Source organism: Sturnira hondurensis, unplaced genomic scaffold (genome assembly GCF_014824575.4).
Source record: "Sturnira hondurensis isolate 20B ecotype Veracruz unplaced genomic scaffold, ASM1482457v3 Scaffold0020184, whole genome shotgun sequence".
In the NCBI taxonomy this organism is placed as follows: domain Eukaryota; kingdom Metazoa; phylum Chordata; class Mammalia; order Chiroptera; family Phyllostomidae; genus Sturnira; species Sturnira hondurensis.
The window spans coordinates 2,960,737-2,986,597 of NW_028092815.1; the positions used below are offsets into that span (position 1 = coordinate 2,960,737).

General features: G+C 39.2%; 1 protein-coding gene across 1 annotated transcript in view; it reads right to left on the minus strand.

Moving 5' to 3' along the window:
* LOC118975235 (tubulin-specific chaperone cofactor E-like protein) overlaps positions 1-25,861 on the minus strand; it is a 200,603-nt gene that overhangs the window by 39,365 nt on the left and 135,377 nt on the right. Inside the window, exon 19 of the mRNA XM_037029070.1 lies at positions 436-635. Within this exon, the coding sequence (XP_036884965.1) occupies positions 436-635 (200 nt within the window). The remainder of the gene's footprint in view (positions 1-435; positions 636-25,861) is intronic.

Here is a 25,861-nt window from a genome sequence, read left to right on the forward strand (position 1 = left end):
AGTACTGTATTTCCCATTTAAAAATGTCCTCAACTAAGACATCTACAAATGTCAGATTCACAGCTACCATGTGTTCAAAAATAGTCATGGCTGACCAGAAGCTTTCAAACTAAGACTGACAGTAGAGGAAATCAGAATGGCCTAGAAACAGGCATGCCAGAGAGAGAAACAAATGCTAGAGAGAAGGGGAGGCAGGGTGCTGCAGATCTTGCTATGCTGAGGAAGCCCAAATGCATTTCCAAATCCAATACTAAGTAAGCAAGAGACTCTATGGACCTGTTCCTAACCCCTGTGTTCTTTCGTCTCCCTACAAATAAGCACTATTAGCTCATAATAAAGTGGAAAAATTGGTCCAGTGTCATCAGCCTCTTGGAGTCAGTCAGAATTCTGGTGATTGGCAAGGAGGAACAGGCAGGGCTGAGCTCCTCTACCTACCTCATAATATTTGCCATCTGAGTAGCAGCCACAGCTGTGGGGCAGGATGCAGCTCTTGCCGTTGAGGACATAGCCTGCGTCACACTGGCAGCCCTCCACACAGTAGTGGTTGCAGTCACTCTTCAGGCGGATGGCAGCACAGCGGGGCTGGCAGACACTCACGCAGCTCTCGTAATGGCTGTTGGGAGGACAGGTGACAGCTGGAACAGGAGACAAGTCAAAACTCATTCAATTACTAGAACTGTAACCCGTTTCCTGAGATAATGCTCAGCCACTCAGGGAGAGGGAGGTGTGTGTGTTGGGGGCAGGGGCAGACTGACCTTTCCCACCTGTCCTAATTACCACCCTCTCTGCTTATGGGAAGGCTTTGACTTATTGTTGCTTAAATAATGGGCCAAAGAACAGATTAAGGTTCCTCACATGATCTTTGTCCTGTCTTTAGTTTGTTTGGGGGTCCTCTAATCTGCTACCTTAAACCCACCTCCCAGCATGCATCTTGACTTCAGTTAGGCACCCACATTCATTCCTGCCTTTAGGTCCTCACTCATATTGACCTCCCTCATTCATGCCTTTTTCACCCTTTTTTTTTTTTTTTTTACATTTTAGAGAGATGGGGGAGGGAAGGAGAAAGAGAGGGAGTGAAACATCAATGTATGATTGCCTCTAGCACACCCCATACTGGGGATATGGTCTGCAACCCAGGAATGTGCCCTGACTGGGAATCAAACCAGCGATGCTTCAGTTCACAGGCCTGTGCTCAATCCACTGAGCTACACCAGCCAGGGCCCTTTCTTCATCCTTTAAGCCTATCTAAATTACCCATTCTTCAAGTCCCAGGTGGAGTCCCAACTTATTCATAAAGTTCCTACCCTTGTGCCAACGCTAACAACTCATTTCATCTCAGAACTTCCACAAAACCTTTTTCTAGCCAGTAGTTTATGAATGGTAGGCTTTTGATTCCTTTGATTTCTGAGAAGGCAAATGTGCCCTGTGTATATGTGAGTGTGTGTAGACTGACCCATGTCAACTATGTTCTATGGGTTTCAAATGCATACAGATGCTTATAAAAATCAGTTAGGGTCCTGGTGGGCCCTGGATCATGGGCTCTGGAGCCAGATGGAAGAGACCACAGCCAGCTACTTAGCCTCTCTAATTCTCAGCTCCTTAATTTGTAAAATGCAGATTCCTATAACACCTAATTCATGACTTGTCAGGAAGGATTAAGTGAGTCTATGTGCTTAGAGTAGTGCTTAGCAGATGAATGTTCAGTAACTGCTCTAGCCAATTACTAAAGACAGTTTTTCTTAAAAGGTTTGTAGAAATTTATTTTAATGGATGTATATACAAACACACCTACTAACATGTGAGAATTTCTACCCAATACCATCAAACCTTGAATTACTGTTTTGCACTGCTATGTGATACATTCTGTGTGTTTATGATAATGCTACAGTGAACATCCCTGCACATATCTTTGCCCTCATTAATAAGTGAATCTGTACAATAAATTCTTCAAAGTGGAATCAAATTTAAGTTCTTGATACACTCAAATCTATCACCGAACTTTCTTAAATATGAAAGGTTAAATGCTGTCATTATAAGGAATAATTATCCAGAATATATAAAGAACTCCTAAGACTCAACAATAAAAAAGTCTCATTTAAAAACAGGCAAAGGACTTGAATAGACATTTCTCCAAAGAAGATATACAAATGGTCAATAAGCACATGAAAATATGCTCCATATTACTAGTGATCAGAGGAATACAAACCAAAACTACAACAAGATCTTATGCCCATTATAATGCCTATTATCAAAAAGCAGGAAAATGGCAAAGATGTGAAGAAATTAGAAGCCTTGTTCACTGTTGATGAAAAGTAAAATGGTACACCTGTTAATGGAAAACATTAAGGCAGTTCTTCAAAAACTTGAATATAAAATTATTGTATGATCCAATAATTCCATGTCTAGGTATATACTCAAAATATTTGAAAAATATCTTGAAAAGATGTTTTTATAGCCATGTCCATAGCAGCATTATTCACAATACCTAAAATGTAGAAGCAGCTCAAGTATCCATTGATGAATGAATGGATAAGCAAAATGTAGTGTTTACATACCATAAAATATTAGTCAGCTTTAAAAAGGAAGAAAATTCTGCAACGAACTACAATATGGATGAACTTTAAGGACATTATACTCAGTGAAATAAGCCACCCATATAAAGACAAATATTGTATGATTCCACTTATAGAAAGTATCTAGAGTGAACAATTTCATACAGACAGAAATTACAGCAAGTAGTTACTGGGTGTTGGAGGTGAAGAGCTATTGTTTAATGGGTATGGAGTTTCAGTTTTGCAAGATGAAGATTCTGGGGATAGATAGCAGTGGCGGTTGCACAGTACTGATGTGCTGCTTACAATGTGGCTGAAATAGTCAGTTATATTATATGTATTTTACCATAATAAAAAATGCTCTATTTGCTATATCCTTGAGTTCACATTCTTTGAGGTTCATCATCTTTTCATTTGTTTATAATCCATTTGTGTATCTTTTTCTGTTAACTCCTTTTCAATGTCCTTTGCACATTTTATATTATGAAATTATAAAATCTCTTTATAAATAAAAAACCAAACTTTGGTCTATCTTTTGCTACTAAATATTTTTCATTTGTCTTTTGACTTGGCTTTTTTTGAATTTGATTGTTTATATTACGTCTTCCTGCATAGAAATGTAAAATTTTAAAGTGGACAAATTTATTAGGTTTTCCCTATGGCTTTGGGTGTTTTGCTTAGAAAGTTAAGATGGCCAATCCAAACGAAACCAAAACCAAATGAAAAAAAACTTTGTTTTTTCTAGTACTTTTATAACTTATTTTTGTTTCAATCTTGGTTCTGTCTGGATTTTATTTGGGAGTGAGGAGTGAAGGAGGGATTTAGCTATTTTTCCCCAGTGATTTGAAATGCCACTTTACTATATGGGGGGGGGGCAAAAACTGGAATTATCTTCTGGAGCATGGGTGCCTTGGGTTCTAGGAACCCATCTGTATCAATGTATCTGCTGGTGTTGTTGAGAGAGGCTGCATTCAGCTTCAGTTAACTTTTTAATTTTTAAAATTATTTATTTATTTATTTTTAGAGAGAGGGGAAGAGAGGAAGAATGGGAGGGAGAGAAACATCAATGACTGGTTGCCTCTTGGGTTTGTAGGTTGGCACTCAATCAACTGAGCCACACCAGCCAGGGCATTATAATTTAATATTTATTGTATTTTCCCATTATCATTTAGTCCCTTTATATGCCTCTCCCCTTAGCAATCACAACATTGTTGTCCATGTCCATGAGTCCTTTCTCCTTTTTGCTCAATCCTTCCACTCCATTACATCCCCCCATCTAGCTGTCATCCTGCTCTCCATCTATGAGTCTGTCCCCATTTTCCTTGCTAGTTCAGGTTATTCACTAGATTGCACATATGAGTGAAATCACATGGTATTTGTCTTTCCCTGACTGGATTGTTTCACTTAGCATAATGTTCTCCAGGTTCATCCATACTGTCACAGAGGGTAAAATTTTCTTCTTTTTTATGGCTCCACAGTATTGCATTGTGTAAATGTCCCATAGTTATTTTATCCAGTCATCTACTGATGGATACTTGGACTGTTTCCATATCTTAGTGATTGTAAATAATGCTTCAGTGAACATGGGGTGCTTGCACTCTTTTCTTTTTAATATGTTTTATTGATTATGCCATTACAGTTGTCCCATTTCCCCCCTTCATTCCCCTCCGCCCTGCCCAACCACTCTCTCCATGCCCCCTCTTTAGTTCATGTCCATGTGTCACAAGTTCTTTAGATTCTATATTTCCCATACTATTCTTGTCCTCCACCATCTATTTTCTACCTACTGTCTGTGCTACTTAGTCTTTGTACCTTCTCCTCCCACCCTCCTCCCACTCCCCTGTTGCTAACCCTCCATGTAATTTTCATTTCTATGGTTCTGTTCCTGATCTAGCTGTTCCCTTAGTTTGCTTTTGTTTTAGGTGTGGTTGTTAATAAGTGTGAGTTTGCTGTCCTTTCACTGTTCATATTTTTATCTTCTTTTTTCTTAGATAAGTCCTTTTAACATTTCATATAATAAGGGCTTGGTGATGATGAACTCCTTGAACTTGACCTTATCTGAGAAGCACTTTATCTGCCCTTCCATTATAAATGAAAGCTTTGCTGGATAGAGTAATCTTGGATGCATGTTCTTGCCTTTCATGACTTCAAATACTTCTTTGCATCCCCTTCTTGCCTGGAAGGTCTCTTTTGAGAAATCAGTCTGATAGGAACTCCTTTGTAGGTGACTGTCCCCTTATCTCTTGCTGCTTCTAGGATTCTCTCCTTCATTTTAATCTTGGCTAATGTAATTATGATGTGCCTTGGGTGTGTTCCTTCTTGGGTCCAATCAATCGCTCTGCTCTAGCCCCACTATCCAACAAACTCTCCTGTGAGACTGGAAGTCTCTCCTGCCTTCGCAACCCCCACAGTATTTTACAACTAGAGGTTTTGAGTCTTTAGTTTCCCAGTCAGCCAGCCATGCCTTGCCCACATGGTCCACTGCCTTGCTGCGGGTCCTCTCTGCCCAGCTGCCTGTCTCCATCCCTCCTACTGGTCTGGGTGAATATTTAACTCCTAGATTGTCGGACCTCCATGCAGTTTGATTTTCTGGCAGGTCTGGTTGTTTATTGTTTTTAAATTGGTTGTTATCCTTCTTTTGGTTGCGCAAGGAAGTGAAGCTTTTCTACCTATGCCTCCATCTTGGCCAGAACTCCTTATATTAATTTTTTATAAGTTTTGGATATTAACCTCTTATCAGATGTATCAGTGAACATGCTCTCCCATCCTATGGGTTGTCTTTTTATTTTATTGATAATTTTCCTTGTTGTGAAAAAATTTTTCAGTTTGATGAAGTCCCATTTGTTTATATTTTCTTTTGTTTCCCTTAACTGGGGAGATATAGCTGATAAAATATTGCTATAAGCAATGTTCAAGATTTTGCTGTCTGTTTTCTTCTAAAATGTTTATGGTTTCCGATCTAATAAGTATTTTTACTTTCAGTTTTAATCATTCTAGTATAGTTTTCTCCCTTTTACCCCCATCTCCGAACAACCCCTCCAGCCCTACCCACCTCCCTCCCATTTCCACCCCCTGCCTGCCTTGTCATTGTCCATGTGCCCTTTATACTTGTTCCTGCAAACCCATCACTGTTTTCCCTTGAAATTCCCTCCCCTCTCCCCTCTGGTTACTGTCAGGCTGTTCTCTGTTTCAGTGTCTTTGGTTATATTTTGCTTATTTGTTTGTTTTGTTGATTAAGTTCCTGTTAAAGGTGAGATCACGTAGTATTTGTCTTTCACTGCCTGGCTTATTTTGCTTAGCATAATGCTTTCCAGTTCCATCCTTGCTGTTACAAAGGGTAGAAGCTCCTTCTTTCTTTATGCTGCATAGTATTCCACTGTGTAAATGTACCATGTATTTTTGATCCATTCATTTACTGATGGGCACCTAGGTTGCTCCCAGTACTTGGCTATTGTAAATTGTGCTGCTATGAACATTTTGCTTCTTTTGGATTGGTGTTTCAGAGTTCTTAGGATATAATCCTAGCAGTGGAATTGCTGGGTCAAAGGCAATTCCATTTTTAGTTTTCTGAGGAAATCCCATACTGTTTTCCATAGTGGTTGTACCAGTCTGCAATCCCACCATCAGTGCACTAGGGTTCCCTTTTCTCCACATCCTCTCCAACACTTGTTGTTTGTTGCTTTGTTTATGATGGCCATTCTGACTGGTGTGAGGTGGTATCTCATTGTGGTCTTAATTTGCATCTCTCTGATAGCCAGTGATGCTGAACATCTCTTCATGTGTTTCTGGATCCTTTGTATGTTCCCTTTGGAGAAGTGTCTGTTCAAGTCTTTGCCCATTTTTTAAATTGGGTTGCTTGTCTTCTTAGAGTGCAGTCATGTAAGTTCTTTATATATTTTGGAGATTAAACTCTTGTCTGAGGTATCATTGGCAAATATGTTTTCCCACATGGTTGGTTCCTTTTTGTTTTGATACTATTTTCTTTAGCCATGCAGAAGCTTTATATTGATGAGATCCATTTGTTTATTTTTTCCTTTATGTCCCTTGCTCTAGGGGATATATCAGTGAAAGTATTGCTGTGTGAAATATCTGAGATTTTCCTGCCTGTGTTCTTCTCTAGTACTTTAATGGTGTCACTACATATGTTTAAATCTTTACCTACCTTGAATTTATTTTTCTGAATGGTGTAAGTCGGTGACCGAGTTTCATTTTTTTTGCATGTAGTTGTCCCTCTCTCCCAACACCATTTGTTGAAGAGGCTATTTTTACTCCATTTTATGCTGCTGCCCACTTTGTTGAAAACTAATTGACCACAGAGACTTGGGTTTATTTCTGGGCTCTCTGTTCTGTCCCGTTGGTCTATCTGTCTATTTTTATGCCAGTACCAGGCTGTTTTGATTACAGTGGCCTTGTAATACACCCTGATATGAGGTATATGATCCCTCCTAGTTTGCTCTTCTTTCTCAAAATTGCAGCTGCTATTCGGGATCATTTATCATTCCATATAAATTTTTGAGGTGTTTGCTCTATGTCTGTGAAATACGCCATTGGTACTTTAATAGGTATTGTATTGAATCTGTAAATTGCTTTGGGTAGTATGAATATTTTCATGATTTTAATTCTGATCCATGAACACGGTATATGTTTCCATTTGTTTGTGTCTTCCTTGATTTCTTTCTTCAGTGTTGTGTAGTTGTCTGAGTACGGGTCTTTTACCTCCTTGGTTAGGTTTATTCCTAGGTATTTTACTTTTCTTGTTGCTGTATTAAATGAAAATTTTTCTTGATTTCTGCTTGATGTTTAATTGTTGGTATACAAAAATGCCTTTGATTTCTGGATATTGACTTTGGATCTGGCTATTTAGCCAAATTCTTTTATTAGGTTGAGTAGTTTTTTGGCAGAGTCTATAGGATTTTCTATGTACACTATCATGTCATCTGTAAACAATAACAGTCCCATAAATCTTTGATCCATTTTGATTTATTCTGTGTGTGGTATAAGAAGGTGGTCTAGTTTCATTTTTTTCTGCACAGATCTGTCCAATTTTCCCAACACCATTTATGTGCTTGCTTCCTCTTTTGAATATAATTAACTATAAAATTGTGGGTTTATTTCTGGGCTGTCTATCCTGTTCCATTGATCTATGTGTCTGTTTTTATGCCAGTACCAGGCTGCTTTTATTACTATGGCTTTATAGTATAGCTTGATATTAGGTAGTGTGAGTCCTTCAACTTTGTTGTTCTTTCTCAGGATCACTCTTCCTATGCAGGACCATTTGCGGTTCAATATAAATTTTTGAAATATTGGTTCTAGTTCTGTGAAATATGTCATTGGAATCTTGATGGGAATTGCATTAAATCTATAGATTGCTTTGGGTAGTGTCGGCATTTTAGTGATGTTAATTCTTCCTAACTATGAACATGATATGTGCTCCCACTTATTTGTATTTTCTTTAATTTATTTCATGAATGTCTTATAATTTTTTGAATACAGGTTTTTAACATCAATGGTTAGGTTTATTCCTATGTATTTTATTCTTTTTGAAGTGATTGTGAATGGGATTGTTTTCTTAATTTCCTTTCCTGTTAGTTCCTTAGTACCATTTAAAAAGGTAACAAATTTCTAGATATCAGTTTTGTGTACCTGCTACTTTGCTGAATTCATTATCAGTTTTAGTACCTCCTTGGTACAATTTTTGGGGTACTCTATGTACATCATCATGTATAAATAAAGTTTTACTTCTTCCTGTCCAATTTGGATGCATTTTATTTCTTCCTCTTGTCTGATTGCTATGACTAGGGCTTCTAGTACTATGCTGAATAAAAGGTGAGAGTGGACATCCCTGTCTCATTCCCAATCTTAAGGGGAACACCTGTAGTTTTTGCTCACTAAGTATGATGCTGGCAGTGGGTTTGTTATATATGGCCTTTATTATGTTTAAGTATGTTCCCTCTGTTTCCACTTTGTTGAGAGTTTTTCTCATAAATGAGTGCTGATTTTATCAAAAGCTTTTTCTGTATCTATTGAGATGATTATGTGGTTTTTATTCTGCATTTTGTTGATGTGGTGAATTTATAGATTTGCAAATGTTGTACCTACCTTACATTCCCAGAATAAATCCAAGTTGATCATGGCATATGATCTTTTTGATGCATTACTGTATTCAGTTTGCAAATATTCTGGTAAGGATTTTAGCATCTATGTTCATCAGGGATATTGACCTGTAATTTTCTTTCTTTGTAATGTCTGTACTTGGTTTTGGAATTAGAATAATGCTGGCCTTGTAAAATGAGTTTGGGAGCCTTCTCTCCTCTTGTATTTTATGAGACTTTGAGAAGGAGAGGTGTTTGTTAGTTCTTCTTGGTATGTTCGGTAAAATTCACCCGACCCATCCAGTCCAGGGCTTTTGTTTGCTTGGAGTTTTTTCATTATTGCTTCAATTTCGTCAGGTGTAATCTGTCTATTCAGATTCTCTGATTGTTCCTGATTTACTTTTGGAAGATTGTATATTTCTAGAAATTCATCCACTTCATTCAGGTTGTCCAGTTTGTTGGCATATAATTGTTCAAAATATTTTCTTGCAATCCTTTGTATTTCTCTGGTGTCTATTGTCATTTATCCTCTTTCATTACTGATTTTATTTACTTGGGTCCTTTCTCTTTTTTTCTTGATGAGTCTAAAGAATTTGCTTATCTTGTTTATCTTTTCAAAGAACCATCTCTTGGATTCATTGATCTTTTGTACCATTTTTAAGAAGACTGTATTTTGTTTATTTCTGCTCTGATCTTTATTATTTACTTTCTTCTACTCACTTTGGACTTTGTATGTTGTTCTTCTTTAAGTTCCTTTAAGTGTGAAGTTAGATCATTTATTTGAGTTTTTTCTCGTTTCTTGAGATAGGCCTGTAAGTAATGCTATGAATTTCCGTCTTAGGATTGCTTTCCAAGTGTGCCACAGATTTTGGATCGTTTTGTCCTCACTTTCATTTGTTTCAAGGTATACTTTGATTTCTTCTTTGAGCTCATTGTTAACTCATCCATTGTTTATTAAATTGTTATTTAGCTTCCAAGTCTTTGTGTGTTTTCCAGTGTTCTTCTTGTGACTGATTTCTAGTTCCATAGCATTGTGGTCAAAGAAGATGCTTGGCATGATTTTAATCTTCTTAAATGTAGTGAATCTTGTTTGTTTGTTTGTTTGTTTTCTGTCCTAACATGTTATTCTATAAAACATTCTACTTGAAAATTATGCACATTTTGCTGCTTTGGGATGAAATGTTCTGGAGATATCAATAAAATTTATTTGGTCTAATGTGTTGTTTAAGGCTACTGTCTCCTTGTTGATTTTCTGTCTGAAAGTTCTATCCATAAAAGTCAACATCCCCAACTGTGACTGTATTTCTGTCGATCTCTCCCTTTATGTCTATCAAGATTTGCTTTACACGTTCATAGGTGCTCCTATGTTGGGTGTGTAAATGTTTACTAAGGTTATATCCTCTTGTTAGATTGTTCCCATTATCATTATGGAGTCTTCTTTTTTATCTCTCACTATAGCCTTGGTTTTAAAGTCTATTTTGTTGAATATAAATACTGCTGCCCCAGCTTTCTTTTTTTTCATTTGTGTAAAATATATATTTTCCGTACCTTTTCTTTTAGCTTGTGTATATCTTTCCATCAGTGATGAGTCTCTTAGAGGCTGTGTGTGTGTGTGTGTGTGTGTGTGTAGAATGTGTGTGTGTGTGTGTGTGTGTGTGTGTATAGTTTTCTTATCCATCAGATGCCCTCTGTATTTTGGTTATAGCATTAAGTAAGCTATTTACATTTAAGGTGGTTATTGATAGATACATATTTACTGTCATTTTCTTGTTAGACTTTTTTCCTGTTTTTCTTTTCTTCTTTTCCTACTTCTTGTTCTTCTCCTCCTCTTCTGCCTTCTCCTTCTTCCTCTTCCTCTTCTCCATCCATTTTTTCCCCTTTCCTTTCCCATTTTCCTTCTTCTCCTTCTAGAAAGCCCTTTAGCACTATTGTGGTACTGCTTTATCATTAACAAACTCCCTTACCTTTTTGTCATCTGGGAAGCTCCTCATTTCACCTTGAATTTTGAATGATAGCTTTGCTGGTTTAAGTAGCCTTGGTTCTAAATACTTGTTTTTCACCACTTTGAATATATCATGCCACTCTTTTATGGCCTCAATGTTTTTGTTGAGTAATCAGATGGCAGTCTGATTGTTGCTCCCTTGTATGTCTTGCAGCTTTTAGGATTCTCTCCTTGTCCTTAAGGCTTTTCACTTTAATTATGATGTGTCTCAGTGTAGGCCTCTTTGGGTCCAACTTCTTTGGGATTCTTTGAGCTGCCTGGACTTGTGTGTCTTTTTCCACCACCAGATTAGGGAAGATTCCAGTCATTATTTCTTCAGATAAGTTCTTGATCCTTTGCTCTCTTCTCCTTCTAGTATTTCCATAGTGTGGGTGTTGTTATGCTTCGTGTTCTTCAAGATGTTTCATAAGCTCTCCTCATTTTTATTTTTTTTCCTTTTTGCTGTTTTGTCTGTGTGTGTTCTTTTCTACCACGTCTTCCAAATCACTGACTCGATCTTGTTCATCTAACCTACTGTTTATTCTTTCCAGTGTACTTTTTGTTTCAGATATCCCATTCTTTATTTTGGACTGGTTCTTTTTTATATTTTCTATGTCTTTTTTCATGTTGTTGACTATCCTTATAATCATTACCCTTAACTGTCTATCTGATAAACCGCTTGCCTCCATTTCATCCTGTTCTTCTCTTGTTCTTTCATCTGGGGTGTGTTTCTTTGTCTTCCCATTTTTGCTGCTTCTTTGTATTTTCTGTCTTACCTGTTAAACTAACCAACCATTCAACTGATCAGCTGTTATGAAGCTGTAATCTAGTCAAGCTGTGATCAGCAGCCTGGTTTAAGCCCCACAGGGTGGGACAGAGTAATTCCTGAGGGAGTGGGTATTGCATCCTCTCAGACTAACACCATTCAGAGGAGTGCTCTGCCTGAGAAAGACAGCTTCTGCAGGATGGGGAATGACTCAGCTCAGAGATCCTGGCAATGATTCTTTCATCTCTCTCTTCAGAGCCACCAGCCCTGATTTCCCTCAAGCATCCCTAGTCCACTCTTTCCTCCCTGTGCTGGAGTTCAGAATAAGTTGCTGCAAACAAAAATTTTTTGTGTGTTGGCTTTTTAGAGGCTCTCTGTGTCTCCAGCCATCTCTCCCTGGCAAACAGAAACCCTGCTGCCTTTCACAGGTCAATGTTATCTGGGTTCCTTTCCAGCTATGGTGCTGTAGGCTGAAGAATCCAACTTGGGGTTTAGTCCTCACACTTCTCAGTGGAACCTCCAAGCCACTGAAATATTCCTCTGGAACTTCAAGTGCTGCCCAAGGGAAACCAGCCAGTCCTCTCACACCTCCTCTGCACTCCCTACCAGTAATGATGTGGTGAAGTGGTTTCTTTTGTCTGTCCAAGGTTATAAGGCTTCTCTCCAGCTAAGTGTTCAGTTGGTTATTTAGGATGATTTCTCTATAATTTCATTGTTACTCCAGAGTGGTACTGGGGAGCGGTTGATGTAGCTTCCACTTACTCCTCCATCATCTTGGATCCCCTACCAGTGAAATTTCTTTTGAGGACTCTTTCAATGCATTTGCCCATTTCACGATGATAATTTACAAGTGCACCTGCCACACTGTGCTGAGTATTCAGCTGTTTTTGATGAAAATGGCATGACCCCCATGCTCCACACTCCCTATTCATCTGCTTTCATCCTGAGAAACTTTTATTTCCCCAGATGAAAAAAGTCCTCAAAGGAAAATATGTTGCTGATCTGCAAGTGGTAAAACAAAAAAAATGATATAAGCACTAAAAGGCATAAAAATCGATGAGTTCAAAAACTTTTGAGGAGCGGTAAAAATATCTCAATAGGTGTATTGCATCAAGTGGAGAATACTTTGAAGGTGACTGAAGTTTAAACATGTAAGAATAAATACACAATTTGCTCTGGCTGGTGTAGCTCAGTGGATTGAGTGCGGGACTGCAAACCATGAGATCAAGGTTCAATTCCCATTCAGGGCACATGCCCGGGTTGCAGGCCAGTTCCCAGCAGGGGACTCGTGAGAGGTAGCCATACATTGATATTTCTCTCCTCTCCCCCTCTAAGGATAAATAAATAAATAAATCTAAAAAAAGAATAAGTACACAATTTTAAAAAACAAATTTCAGTATTTTGGGGCCCCTAGTATAGTAATTTCTCTGTAGTGTTTGGACTTATTTCTGTATTTCTTGTCTTTCTACTAGCTGATCTTTCTCTTCATGTTCCAGTATTAACTATTATTGAAGCTATACAATACAGTTTATTACTGTATCGTAATAAACTTTATTTCTGAATGAAGTTAATTTTTCATTACTGAAGCTTTACAATACAGTTTATTGTCTCAGAAGATATGCTGCTGATTTAAAGATGTCCATTATTTTGAGTATGTTGGTCCTATTTCCCCAACTAGACAATAAACCTCATATTTTATATTTTTGATTCTTCCATTGCAACCAAAGAGTGCTAAGAACATGGCATGAGATTAATACACATTTGATTTTTTAAGACAAACTTTATGATACTAATACTGAATTTCTCAACCCAAATGAAGTAATGAAAGCTGGGAGTGGTGACAGCTCTACACCTGGGTTCCTACCACAGTCACCAATGTGTCTCTTTTCGTGGCAGGGGACTGGTGGACTGAGCTTTGTTCAAGGTGGGCAGGATGCATGGACTCCCTGAAGAGCAATGTAGTATGATAGAATGACTAGGTCAGCCAGACTGACCTGGTTTGAGCCCTGGCTCTGCCACTAATTATCAGTGCCGCCTCGGGCAGGGGACTTACCCTCCCTAAACCTCTCTTCCTCATCTGTAAAAATTGGTATTATAATATTTCCCTCATCAAGTAGTTGTTAAGATAAAAAGGGGTCCTATTTTGTAAAGGTCCTAGTGCATTCCCTAGTGCTTCAACAATAGCTTCTGCTTTAATAGTAGCAGCTATTGTAGTAATGGTCATAGAGATTTTTTTTAGTTATTCAATAAAAGCTTATTGGATGTACAGAGTACTATACAAGAAAACCTCTGATTACCAGACTTTAGAAACAGGACCCTGAAGTAGAAAAGCTGCTTCTGAATAAAGGAAAAATGATAATGATACTCAGCATTGACTGACCACTAACCAGGTATCAGGAACTGGTGGTCTTGTTTATGAAACATCATCATATTTAATTTTCACAATGGCTGGCAGACACCTCCCAGACCTGACTCTACAGACCTGCATACCTGCTACAGCACCAGGGGTTTCCCCAGCTCCCCAGGGCCTTTTGGCCTGGCCAGGGTCAGAGAGGCAGCATTGTACTACGGGAAGGGGGAACACTGTCTCTGGAGCCACTGTTTCCTTGGGAAACTTACTAATTTCTTTGAATTTTAGGTTTCTTTTTTAGGAAATGTAGTATTAATAGCACACTTTAAGGAGTTGCTGTGAGCAGTGAGGATGTATATAGCACTTAGAATAGCACCTGGCACATAGTCAGAGCTGAGTGACTATTATGCATTTATTATTTTCTTCATTTACTGTACTTTCACTCTCTAGTACTTTGAGTCCCCCATTTTAAGGAAATGAAAGAATGATAGCCTCAGCTGAATGAATTTTAAGGAGAGGTTAGTAATTAAGACAATTTAATTACTCTCCTTCCCTTCCCCTCTAGGCCTATTTGTTCAACTTGGGTTAAGAACTTTTCTAGTGCATTTACAAATAAGGTAATTGGGTAATAAATTATGTCATTTATAGAAACTGCTAATATCATTGAAATATTATAGAACACCAGCATTCCACTTTGTTGCTAATGAATTATAAGTTTATTGGACAATTCTGGTCTAAGCCCCATTTTCCTCTAAGTACCATTTCTCATATCTTAACCTGTGAATGTTGGATTGGATGAATTCCTAGTACAATGAGGGGAGGGAAAAGATATTAATCCCACCTTTACTTCTCAGTAGTTAAAGTCATATCAAATACAGTTACCAACAACTATAGTCAAGACAGATTTTGTTCATCTATATCTCTGACTAAAAGGCTGAGTTGGGACTCAGTTTCCCACTGGTTTTCTCTGTTCCTGAACTTCAAAATGAAAAACTAAGCTGCATCCAAATGTGTCTATCCCTATCCTCACCCACTTACCATCTTTAAATGATTGTTCAAAATTTTACCTCTTTTTGCCAGTCACTGCCAATATCCTCAGGTGCCCACTTTTGGATCTTTTCCCCTGACCTAAAATGCCAAGGTAGGGGAAGGTCTAGACCTCTTGTGGTGAGTACTGGAAAATAAGTGCAGGAGGCAGGGGTGGGGTCCAAGGCTGAGGATGAGGCAGGACAGACTCTGCTCTGAGTGCCTTGGATCCAGCTCTCCACTACTATGTACACAGTAGGCAACTGGGGGCTGGGCAAAACCTCAAGGGGGGAGAGAAAAGGGTTGCTGGTAAAAGGGAATAAGAACAAGAAAATGGTCTTTATATCCTTTATGAAAAGCCACCATTTTTAAAACTGTTTCCTCATCTTGCACTAATTTTAGCCTTCTGGGTCCAAGCTCTGTCGGCGCAGGAAATCTTTATCTTCAGAGGTAATGTTATAGAGGCTTGCTAACTCAATTCCTTTTCCTTCCCATGAATGGCAAAAATTGAGATCCATATTTAAGAGGAGAGTTCCTGTTCTTAGCCCCTCTACAAACAATTATTCCCTATGATATCTACGCTCACTGCATCTAGAAGCAATGGCTTGAGCATACACTATGCCCCTCTGCCCAACAGAGTCATCCTGGAGAGTAGTTCAGCCTCCATGTCATGGCCGCAAGAAAAGAGAAGACTCCTGTAGTAGGTCTCGAGAAAAAGCAGGGAGAGTATCCTTCTTAAAACTCTTTCCCCATTATGCACCATTTCAAGGCCCTTGGGTTCACAACTTGGTTTTATCATTTGCAGAAAGGCAAGCTCTCTGACCAGACTGTGCTAACCCTGATGGGTGGCTCTGGGGTTTTACACAGAGCTTAATAGGCATATTTACTTTACTGAAATCATCAGAGGCCAATTAGTCTGGGCAGTTACTCCTACTGGCATCATTACTCCAACCACTCACTCAGGGACTGAGTCTGGATGAAAGGTATTAGCGTCTTTTCTCTCCCTCTCCCAACTTCCTCTCTCAAGCTACATAACTCCAATTATGTGGAATGTAAATTAACTGTAAGCATTAAACTACAACACTGTTTCTGATTTTTCACACAAATCCTCTTTTCCAAAATGCAAAGGGAGTTTATTCTCTACGACCCTTCCTGGAGCATTTATTTAGAGCTTAATCCATTCAGCATCAATGTATAGCATTTTCATACAGTTGGGTCTAAACAAAAATTTGCTGTAGCTAATGAGATTGAGATGGAAAAATACACTAAGGCAGATCAACCAAAGACCAACAGTGGTTTCTCCTTCCATGTTTTTCCTCTTGGGAATGTTCTGAATGTAAGCAAATCATTTCAGTACCTAGTACATCAGTATAGAGTGTGGGTTGAGAGAATAAGCTTTGGGTTTAGAGGATAAATTCAGACTTTGCCACTGAGATCATATAACTTTAGGCAAGTTAAAAAACTCCTCTGAGTTTCAGGTTACCCTTAACTAATTGGCTTATTGAAATTGAAGAGAATAAATGAGATAATGCCGATGAAGTATTCAGCACTGGGACTGGCTGAGAGGGAGCCACTAGCATAAAAAGAATACCATTTGCATTAGTAGAATCTGCTGCTGTGCTTTCAACTATCTAATTTTATCCTCATGATGTTTTTGCAGCATAAAGGGTATAGACAATATCATTACCACAGCATTGTCAAGGTGGAAACTAAGAACCAGAGAAGAAAAGTGAAATGCTCCAAGGTTATACTAATCTTTAAGGACAGTGCAAGGCTAGAATCCAGGGGCTCTATTTCTGTTTCTAATACTCTTAACATCTTGTTATGTTTCATAAGCACAAAGTCTGATACATGATATATCTGAATCAAATAGAAGAACACACTTAAGTAAACCCTATAAATACCACTACAATGACCTTATAGAATTAACTAACTAACCTACTAACTAAGTCTTCCCCTATTAGGGTTTATTATTTTTATTTAAATTTAATCTTTATTATATTTTTTCCATTCCCCTATTAGGCCTTTTTCAGAATTTTAATGTGCACTTGCTGAGTCCATATGTCATGTACAGTGTTCTATTTTTTTTACATAAAAGATTGGGTCAAGATGACAGCATAGGTAAATGCTGTGTTGTCTCCTCTCACAACCACATCAAAATTACAACTGAACTACAGACAACCATCACTGAGAACTGCCTGATGTCCTATAACTAAGGATTTACAGAAGAATCCACATTAAGACTGGTAGGAGGGGTAGAGAGATGGAACAGGCTTGTCCCACACCCACATATGGCAGATAAGAATCAGAAGGGATATCTCAGCTGGGGAGATGCCCCCAAGGAGCAAGGAGTCCAGTCCCATAGGAGGCTCCCCAGCCTGAGGCTCCAGTGCTAGAAAAAGAAGTTCCCAATATTTCTGACTGTGAAAACCAGAAGGGACCATGGCTGAGTGAGAGTGAGGATTCCTAGAGGAATTCCTCTTGAAAAGCACAGACATATGCTTATTCACTGATGGACTCTCCCATTCTGAGCTCCAGCACTGGGGCAGCAGCTTGAAAGGAGCCAGGGACATGGGGAGAAGCTGAATTGTCTGGTTTCAGGGCAAGGGCTGGAGGAGCAGTTTTCTCCCAGACAGAAGTGCTGGAAGAAGCCATTGTTCTTTTACTGAGCTCTTCCCCTCCAAGCTCCACACACAGGGCAGCACCATACCTGAGTCTCCAAAATCCTGGCAAAAACCATTTGTCCCACTGTGGTGATTCTCTGTGACTCCGCCCCACCCAACTTGCAAGCCCATCCAAGCTGCTCCTATTGGCTTTTCCATAACAAATGGTCTGTCTTGCTAATGCTATGAATTTTCCCAAAATCTCTCAGTTTCACAAATCCCAAACAAGCAGCATCTGGCCTAGACATGTCCCATATCACTTGCTGGCACAAGTGGCATCTGGCCTCAGTTTGCAGCTTAGTCTCTCTCAGACACCTCTAAGACCAGCACAAGTGACAACTATTTGCAAATCACTTTGTACCTCATACCAAGTGTCCCCAAGCAGAACACAGGCAGCAGCTGACATTGGCCTGCTGCCTGTGTTCATCTTGAGAGGCCCCAGAACCAATACAGCTGGTAGCCAGCTTCAGACCATGCCAGAGGACCATCCAAACACCTCCACAAACAACACACCCATAGGGCATGCACCAGAGCATTGCTAAAGTGAATCCTGCTCCATAGGGTCAGATCCTGCACAAAAAGCTCCTCTGCTCTAGTCATGGCCAATCTTCATAAACAAACATCCTGAGCCATTAGCCAACGACAGTAAAAACATCAGTTGCAACAGGAGGGCACACTCAACCCACATAAGGAATGCATCTGGAATACCCAGCTCAGGTGACCAAAAAGGCTGTGTTATTGGGCTCCACAGGATACCTACTACATAATGCCACCCTGACAAGATCAGGAGATAGAGCAGCTATACCTAATATATAGAAACCAATACAGGAAGGCTGCCCACAGGGGAAGACATAGAAGTATTCCCCAAATGATAGAATAGGACAAAACTCTAGAGAAAGAACTAAACAAAATGGAGACAAGCAAGCTACCAAATGCAGAGTTCAAACAATGGTTATAAGAGTGCTCAAAAATCTCAGTGAAAACTTCAACAAAGAGATAGGAAACATTAAAATGGAGATCAAAAACATAAAAAAGAACCTGTCATAAATTAAGAGTACAATAATGGAGAGTACATTAGAGGGAATCAACAGTAGATTAGGTTAAAAAGAGAATCAGCAATTTGGAAGATAAGGTAGCAGAAATATCTAATCAGAGTAACAAAAAGAAGAAAATTTAAAAAAAGATGAGGATGGGGCAAGATTGAAGATGGTGGCGAGGTCAGTGAGAGCTGAACCCACTTGCTCGTGCGCCCAACTGGGACACCGAGCTGATCTTCTGAAGAACAGAGTGACCAGCCAACAGAATCCCAGCTTAGATGAAGTTTGGAAGCCAAAGGTTGCAAAAAAACACTTAAATGGACAGTAAGGGGATTTTCTTGGCCGACAGAAATGTCCTCGGGCCTCAAACCAGAGACTGTGGCTGCCACAGGAACATTGAAAGAGAGTTGGGTCAGTGATTGCAACTTGGTGGCTCCCTCCACTCTCAGAATGGGGAAGTCACAGAGCCATGCCAACAGAGACCTGGATGCATAAAGTTGCTGAGGGGATAAGGAGGCAGTAAGAGACAGACATACAGCAGTGTACCTGGCTGGGACAGTGGTTACTTGCTGGGTCAGTACCAGAGAAAATAAGGAGCCAGGTGACACCTGGGAGAATAGGTGGGCTGTTAATTGTCATGACATGGATAGACCCTGAACTAGTCAGAGAATTGGTCTTTGTGGAAAGCCAGGAGCTTGATAGGAATGGCCAGCTGCACCCACAGGGACCTCTCTCTAGGAAAAGGATCTCAGCTGCTGTGCAAGGACCTCAGCACAAGGGCAGGGCCAGTGAAGAGAGAGGAGTCGGGGCAGAATTTGATCCCACTCAAGGTACCTCATGGATTGGTCAAAGGGGAGCAGTGGGGGCTCAGAGAGGTAGTAGCACCCAGAGAGACTTCTTTCAAGAGGAGACAGAGCATCCCTGAAGGGACTTCAAGCCTGCATAGTACCCAGGCTAACAAAGGATGGGGTCATGATTTGCTCCCATTCAGTGCACCTCAGAGACTGGTCAAAGGGTTGCACAAAATGGTAGATTATAGGCACCAGACTGGTGCATATGCACAGACTCCATAGTGCAGATCAAATGGTGCTCTGAGGGCATGGACTGGAAACTGGGCACTTGTGATTATTGTAGCCCAGATGGAGCCCCATCCTCCTCGAACCACAGAAAAGGAAAAAAACGAAGCCTAGCTTCCCTCTGCCTGCAGCATATGGGAAGACCAGCAAAACCCACTTGGCAGGTTTAAAGTCAGCAGGAGGCTTTTTTTTCCCAAGTGTACGGCCGTAAAACCTGGAGCTGTGAGAAAACCAGAGACAGATTGGGGAAGAAGTCAGAAGGTAAACAGCCACAGCTGAGATAAATTTCACTTTGAACAGCATACAAGACAAGGTGAGAGTTGTGAGTACCAGATAACCTGCTGGAGGAGAGAACACACCAACAAAGGAGCCACCAACAGGTAAATCCCAAGTACAATAAGAGAGCACACACAAACACAAGAAAGGGCAACCCTAGAGCATCTGGACAAGGAGATCGAAGAGACCTTACCACTGAGTCCCACAGAACTCCTACCAAAGAAGTTCACCCTACAGAGACAGCTAGAAAAGCAGAGCATCCAGAATCACAGAAACAAACAAAAAGTCACCTAAAATGGGGACACAAAGGAAGAACCCACAATCAAAAAGAATAGGAGGCTCCCTAGTAAAACAGTTAAATGAAATGGAGGCAAGCAAACTATCAGACACAGAATTCAAAAGAATGCTTATAAAGATGCTCAAGGAATTCACTGATGACTACAAGGAACTGAGAAGGAACTATAATAGTATGTAAAAAGAAGTAGAAACTATAAACAAGAACCAGGAAGAAATGAAGAACATCTGAAATAAAAAATACACTTGAAGGAATTACAAGCAGGCTGGACGAAGCAGAGGACTGAATTAGTGAGCTGGAAGATGAGGTAGAAAGAAATACCCAGGTCAAGTGGCTGAACAAAAAAAGACGCAAAAATATGATAACAGCTTACAGGAACCCCAAGGCAACCTGAAATGCAACAACATTTGATCATAAGAATACCAGGTGAAGAAAAGGAGCAAGGGATAGGAACCCTGCTTGAAAAATTAATGACAGAAAACTTTCTGAATCTGTAGAGGGGAAAAACTATGCAAGTTCAGGAAGCACAGAGGGGCCCCATCAAGATGAACACAAAGAGGCCTACTCCAAGACACATCATATTTAAAATGCCAAGTGTTAAAGACAAAGAGAAGATCTTAAAAGCAGCAAGGGAGAAATAAAAAGTAACATACAAGGGAGATCCCAAAAGCTAGAAGTTGATTTCTCAACAGAATCACTACAAGCCAGGGGGATTGGTAAGAAATATTCCAAGGAATGAAAAGCCAAGGTCTACAACCAAAACTAATCTAACCAGTAAGGCTCTTAATTAAAGTGAAGGTGAAATAAGGAGTTTCCCAGAGAAAAGAAGGCTGAAAGAATACACCTCCACCAAACTAGCACTGCAAGATATTCTAAACGGACTGCTTTAGGAAAAGGAAGACAAAGAGCCCTGACTGTTGTGGCTCAGTGGATTTAGTGCCAGTGTGTGAACCAAAGGGTCACCAGTTTGATTCCTAATTGGGGCATATGCCTGAGTTGAGAGCCAGGACCCCAGTAGGGGGCATGTGAGAGGTAATTACACATTGGTGTTTCTCTCCCTCTCTTTCTCCTTCCCTTCCTCTCTCTCTAAAAATATGTAAATCTTTAAAAAGAAAAGGAAAAGGAAGAAAAACAGCAAGAAAGGCACACCAATACAAAGGGGGGAATGAATGAACACCTATCAATAATAATCTTAAATGTTAATGGTTAATGGCCCCAATCAAAAAACATAGGGTAGCTAAATAGATAAGAGAACATGACCTGCACATATACTGTTACAAGAGACCTACCTCAGAAAAAAAGACCTACACAGGCTAAAAGTGAGGGGTTGGGAAAAAATATTCCAACAAACAGACAGGAAAGAAAAGCTGGAGTAGCAGTACTCATACCAGACAAAATAGACTTCAAAACAAAGGCCATAAAACAAGAAATAGAAGGATACTTTGTAATACTCAAGAATCTATCAAGAAGACATAAACATTATGAACATATATGTACCCAACATAGGAGCACCCAAACATATAAAGAATATCTTGGAGGACTTCAGAAAAGATATAGACTGCAACACACTTATACTGGGAGAATTTAACACCCCAGTGTCAAGAATGGATAGATCTTTCAAAACAATATCAAGGATTCTGCAGCATTGAACAACACCCTACATCAAATGGAATTAACTGATATATATAGAACCTTTAATTTCAAACAAGCAAAATACACATGGAATACTTTCAAACACAGCCTACATGATAGGACACCAAACAAGCCTCAACAAATTCAAGAAAATTTAAATCATATCAAGCAGTTTTTTGGAACACAAGAACCTGGAGCCAGAAACCAAGCTCAAGGAAAAAACTCAAAAATACTCAAATTCATTGTGATTTATAGCATGCTATTGAACAATGAATGGTTAATAATGAGATCAAGTAAGAAATGAAAAGGTTTCTGGAAACAAATGAGAATGGACACATGATAGTCTAAAACCTATGGGACACAGCAAAGGCAGTCCTGAGAAGGAACTTCATAGTGATACAGTCCTAGCTAAAGAAGATAGAAACATTCCAAATAAACAACCCAAACCTACATCTACAATAACTGGAAGAACAATAAGGCCCAGAGAGAGTAGAGGGAAGGAAATAAGCAAGATCAGAGCAGAATTAAATGACATAGAGACTAAAAGAACAATTCAAAGGGCCAATAAATCCAGGAGCTGATTCTTTGAAAACATAAACAAAATTGACAAGCCTCTCAGCAGATTCATAAGGAAAAAAAAGAAGACCCAAATAAGTAAAATCAGAAATGAAAGAGGGGAGATTACAACTGAGCACAGAAATACAAAGGACCATAACATATTACTACAAACAACTATATGCCAAGAAATTGAAAACCTGGGCAAAACAGACAAATTTCTAGAAAAATACAATCTTCCAAAACTGAACGAAGAAGCACATAGCCTCAACAGACCAATAACAGCTGGTGAAATCTAAGCAATAATCAAAAATTCTCAGCACACAAAAGCCCTGGATCAGATGGTTTCACAGGAGAATTTTACAAACCATTAAGGAAGAGTTAACCCCTATCCTCCTCAGACTATTCCAAAAGCTCAAGAAGAGGGAAACTCCCAAACACTTTTTATGAAGCCAGCATCATCCTAATCCCAAATCTGGGTAAAGACACAACAAAAAAAGAATACTATAGGCCAATATTACTGATGAACATAGATGCTAAAATCCTCAATGAAATATTGGCAAACCACATCCAGCAACACATTATAAATATCATACACCATGGTCAAGTGGGATTCATCCCAGGGATGCAAGAATGGTAGAATATCTGCAAATCAATTAATGTAATACATCACATAAACAAAAGCAAAGACAAAAATCACATGATCATATCAATAGATGCAGAAAAAGCATTTGATTAGGTACAACACCCATTTATGATAAAAATACTCAGCAAAGTGGGAATAGAGGGAGCTTTCTTCAACATAATAAAGGCCATATATGAGAGACCTACATCCAACATCATACTCAATGGGCAGAAACTTAGAGCTTTCACACTAAGATTGGGAACAAGACCAGGATTTCCACTTTCACCACTTCTATTCAGCCACTTCTATTGGAAGCCCTAGCAACAGCGATAACAGAAGAAAAAGAAATAAAAGGCATCTAAATTGGAAAAAAGGAAGTAAAGCTGTCACTCTTGGCAGATGACATGATAGTGTACATAGAAAACTCTATAGGCTCCACCAAAAAACTACTTGACCTAATAAGTGAATTTGGCAAAGCAGCAGGATAGAAAGTCAATATTCAGAAATCAAAGGCATTTTTGTACATTAACAATGAAATGTTACAAACAGAAATCAGGAAAAAATCCCATTTGCTATAGCAACAGGAAAAATAAGGTACCTAGGAATAAACCTAACCAAGGAGTTAAAAGACATGTACTCAGAAAACTACACAACACTGAAGAAAGAAATTAAGGGAGACACAAATAAATGGAAACATGTACTGTGTTCATGGAGAAGAAGAATTAACATCATGAAAATGTTCATACTACTCAAAGCAACTTATAGGTTCAATGCAATCCCTATTAAAACACTAATGACATATTTCACAGATGTAGAACAAACATTTCAAAGATTTATATGGATAGAACCATAAACAACCCAGAATAGCCTCAGCAATTTTGAGAAAGAAGAACAAAGTAGGAAGGATCACAATACCTGACATCAAACTATATTACAATTCCACAGTAATCAAAACAGTCTGGTACTGGCATAAGAACAGATACATAGATCATTGTAACAATATAGAGAGCCCGAAATAAACCCAAGTCTCTATGGTCAGTTAATATTTGACAAAGGGGACAAAAGCATAAAATGGAGTAAAAAATAGCCTCTTCAACAGATAGTGTTGGGAGAGCTAGACAGCTACATGCAAAAAATGAAACTTGATCATCAACTTACACCAGATACAAAAAATAAACTCAAGATGAATAAAAGACTTAACTATAAGTCCAACACCATAAAAGTCCTAGAGGAAAACATCAGCAGGAAAATCTCAGATATTCCATGCAGCAATATTTTCACCAATATGTCCCTAGAGCAAGTGACATAAAGGAGAGAATAAACAAATGGGACTTCATCAAAATAAAAAGCTTCTGCATGGCTAAAGAAACATCAGCAAAATGAAAAGGGAACCAACAGTATGAGGAAATGCATTTGCCAGTGATACCTCGAACAAGGGTTTGATCTCCAAAATATATAAAGAACTCACATGACTCCACTCCAGGAAAACAAACAACCCAATTAAAAAATGGGCAAAGGAAGCCCTGGCTGGTGTAGCTCAGTGGATTGAGCTTGGGCCTGTGAACCAGAGTATCACGGTTCGATTCCCAGTCAGGACACATGCCTGGGATGCAGGCCAGTTCCCAGTAGGGGACACATGAGAAGCAACCATACTTGATATTTCTCTCCCTCTCTCCTTTCCTTCCCCTCTAATGATAAATAAATAAAAGCTTTAAAAAAATGGGCAAAGAACTTGAACAGACACTTCTCCAGAGAGGACATACAGAGGGCCCAGAGACATATGAAAGGATTCTCAGCATCACTAGTCATCAGAGAAATGCAAATTAAAACCACAATGAGATACCACTTCATACTAGTCAGAATGGCCATCATAAACAAATCAACAAACAAGTGCTGGAGAAGTTGTGGAGAAAAGGGAACCCTAGTACGCTGTTAGTGGAAATGCAGACTGGTACAGCCACTGTGGAAAACAGTATGGAATTTCCTCAGAAAGTAAAAATGAAGCTGCCTTTTGACTTGGCAATTCTGCTGGGATCATATCCTAAAAATCCTGAAACACTAATTTGAAAGAATCTGTACACCCCAATGTTCATAGCAGCACAATTTATAATAGCCAAGTGTTGGAAGCAACCAAAGTACCCATCAGTAAATGAGTAGATCAAAAAACTGTAGTACATTTACATAATGGAATACTATGCAGCAGAAAGAAAGAAGGAGCTCCTACCCTTCATAACAGTATGGATGGATCTGAAGAAAATTTTGCTAAGGGAAATAAACCAGACATTGAAAGGTAAATACCACATTATCTCACCTATAAGTGGAACCTAATCAACAAAAAAACAGCAACAACAAGTGAACAAAATAGAACCAGAAACATTGAAATTAAGAACAAACTGACAGTCACCAGAGGGGAGGTAGGTGGGGGATAGCTGGGGGAAAAGGGAAAGGATCACCAGGGAACATGTGTAAAGGAGTCATAGACAAATATAAAGCAGGGCTAGGATCAAGGGTGGGAGGTTGGGATGGGTGGGATGGTGGGAATGGTTAAGGGACAATGGAGACAACTGTACTTGAATGACAATAAAAATATAGAAAAAAAGGTGAGGATAATTTAAGGGGCCTCTGGTACAACATGATGTGTACTCAGGTCCATGTCATGGGGGTACCAGAAAGAGAAGAGAAACAGTAAGAAATTATAAACCTATTTGAAGAAATAATAATGAGAATCTTTCCTGATCTGGTGAAGAATATAGATGCACAAGCCCTGGAAGCACAGAGGTCCCCAAACAAGATGGACCCAAAGAGGCCACACCAAGAAACACCACAATTAAAATACCAAAGGGCAAATACAAAGAAAGAACCTTGAAAGCAGCAAGAGGAAAGCAGTTGGTTACCTACATGGGGTCCCCTTATGACTATCAGCTAATTTCTCAAC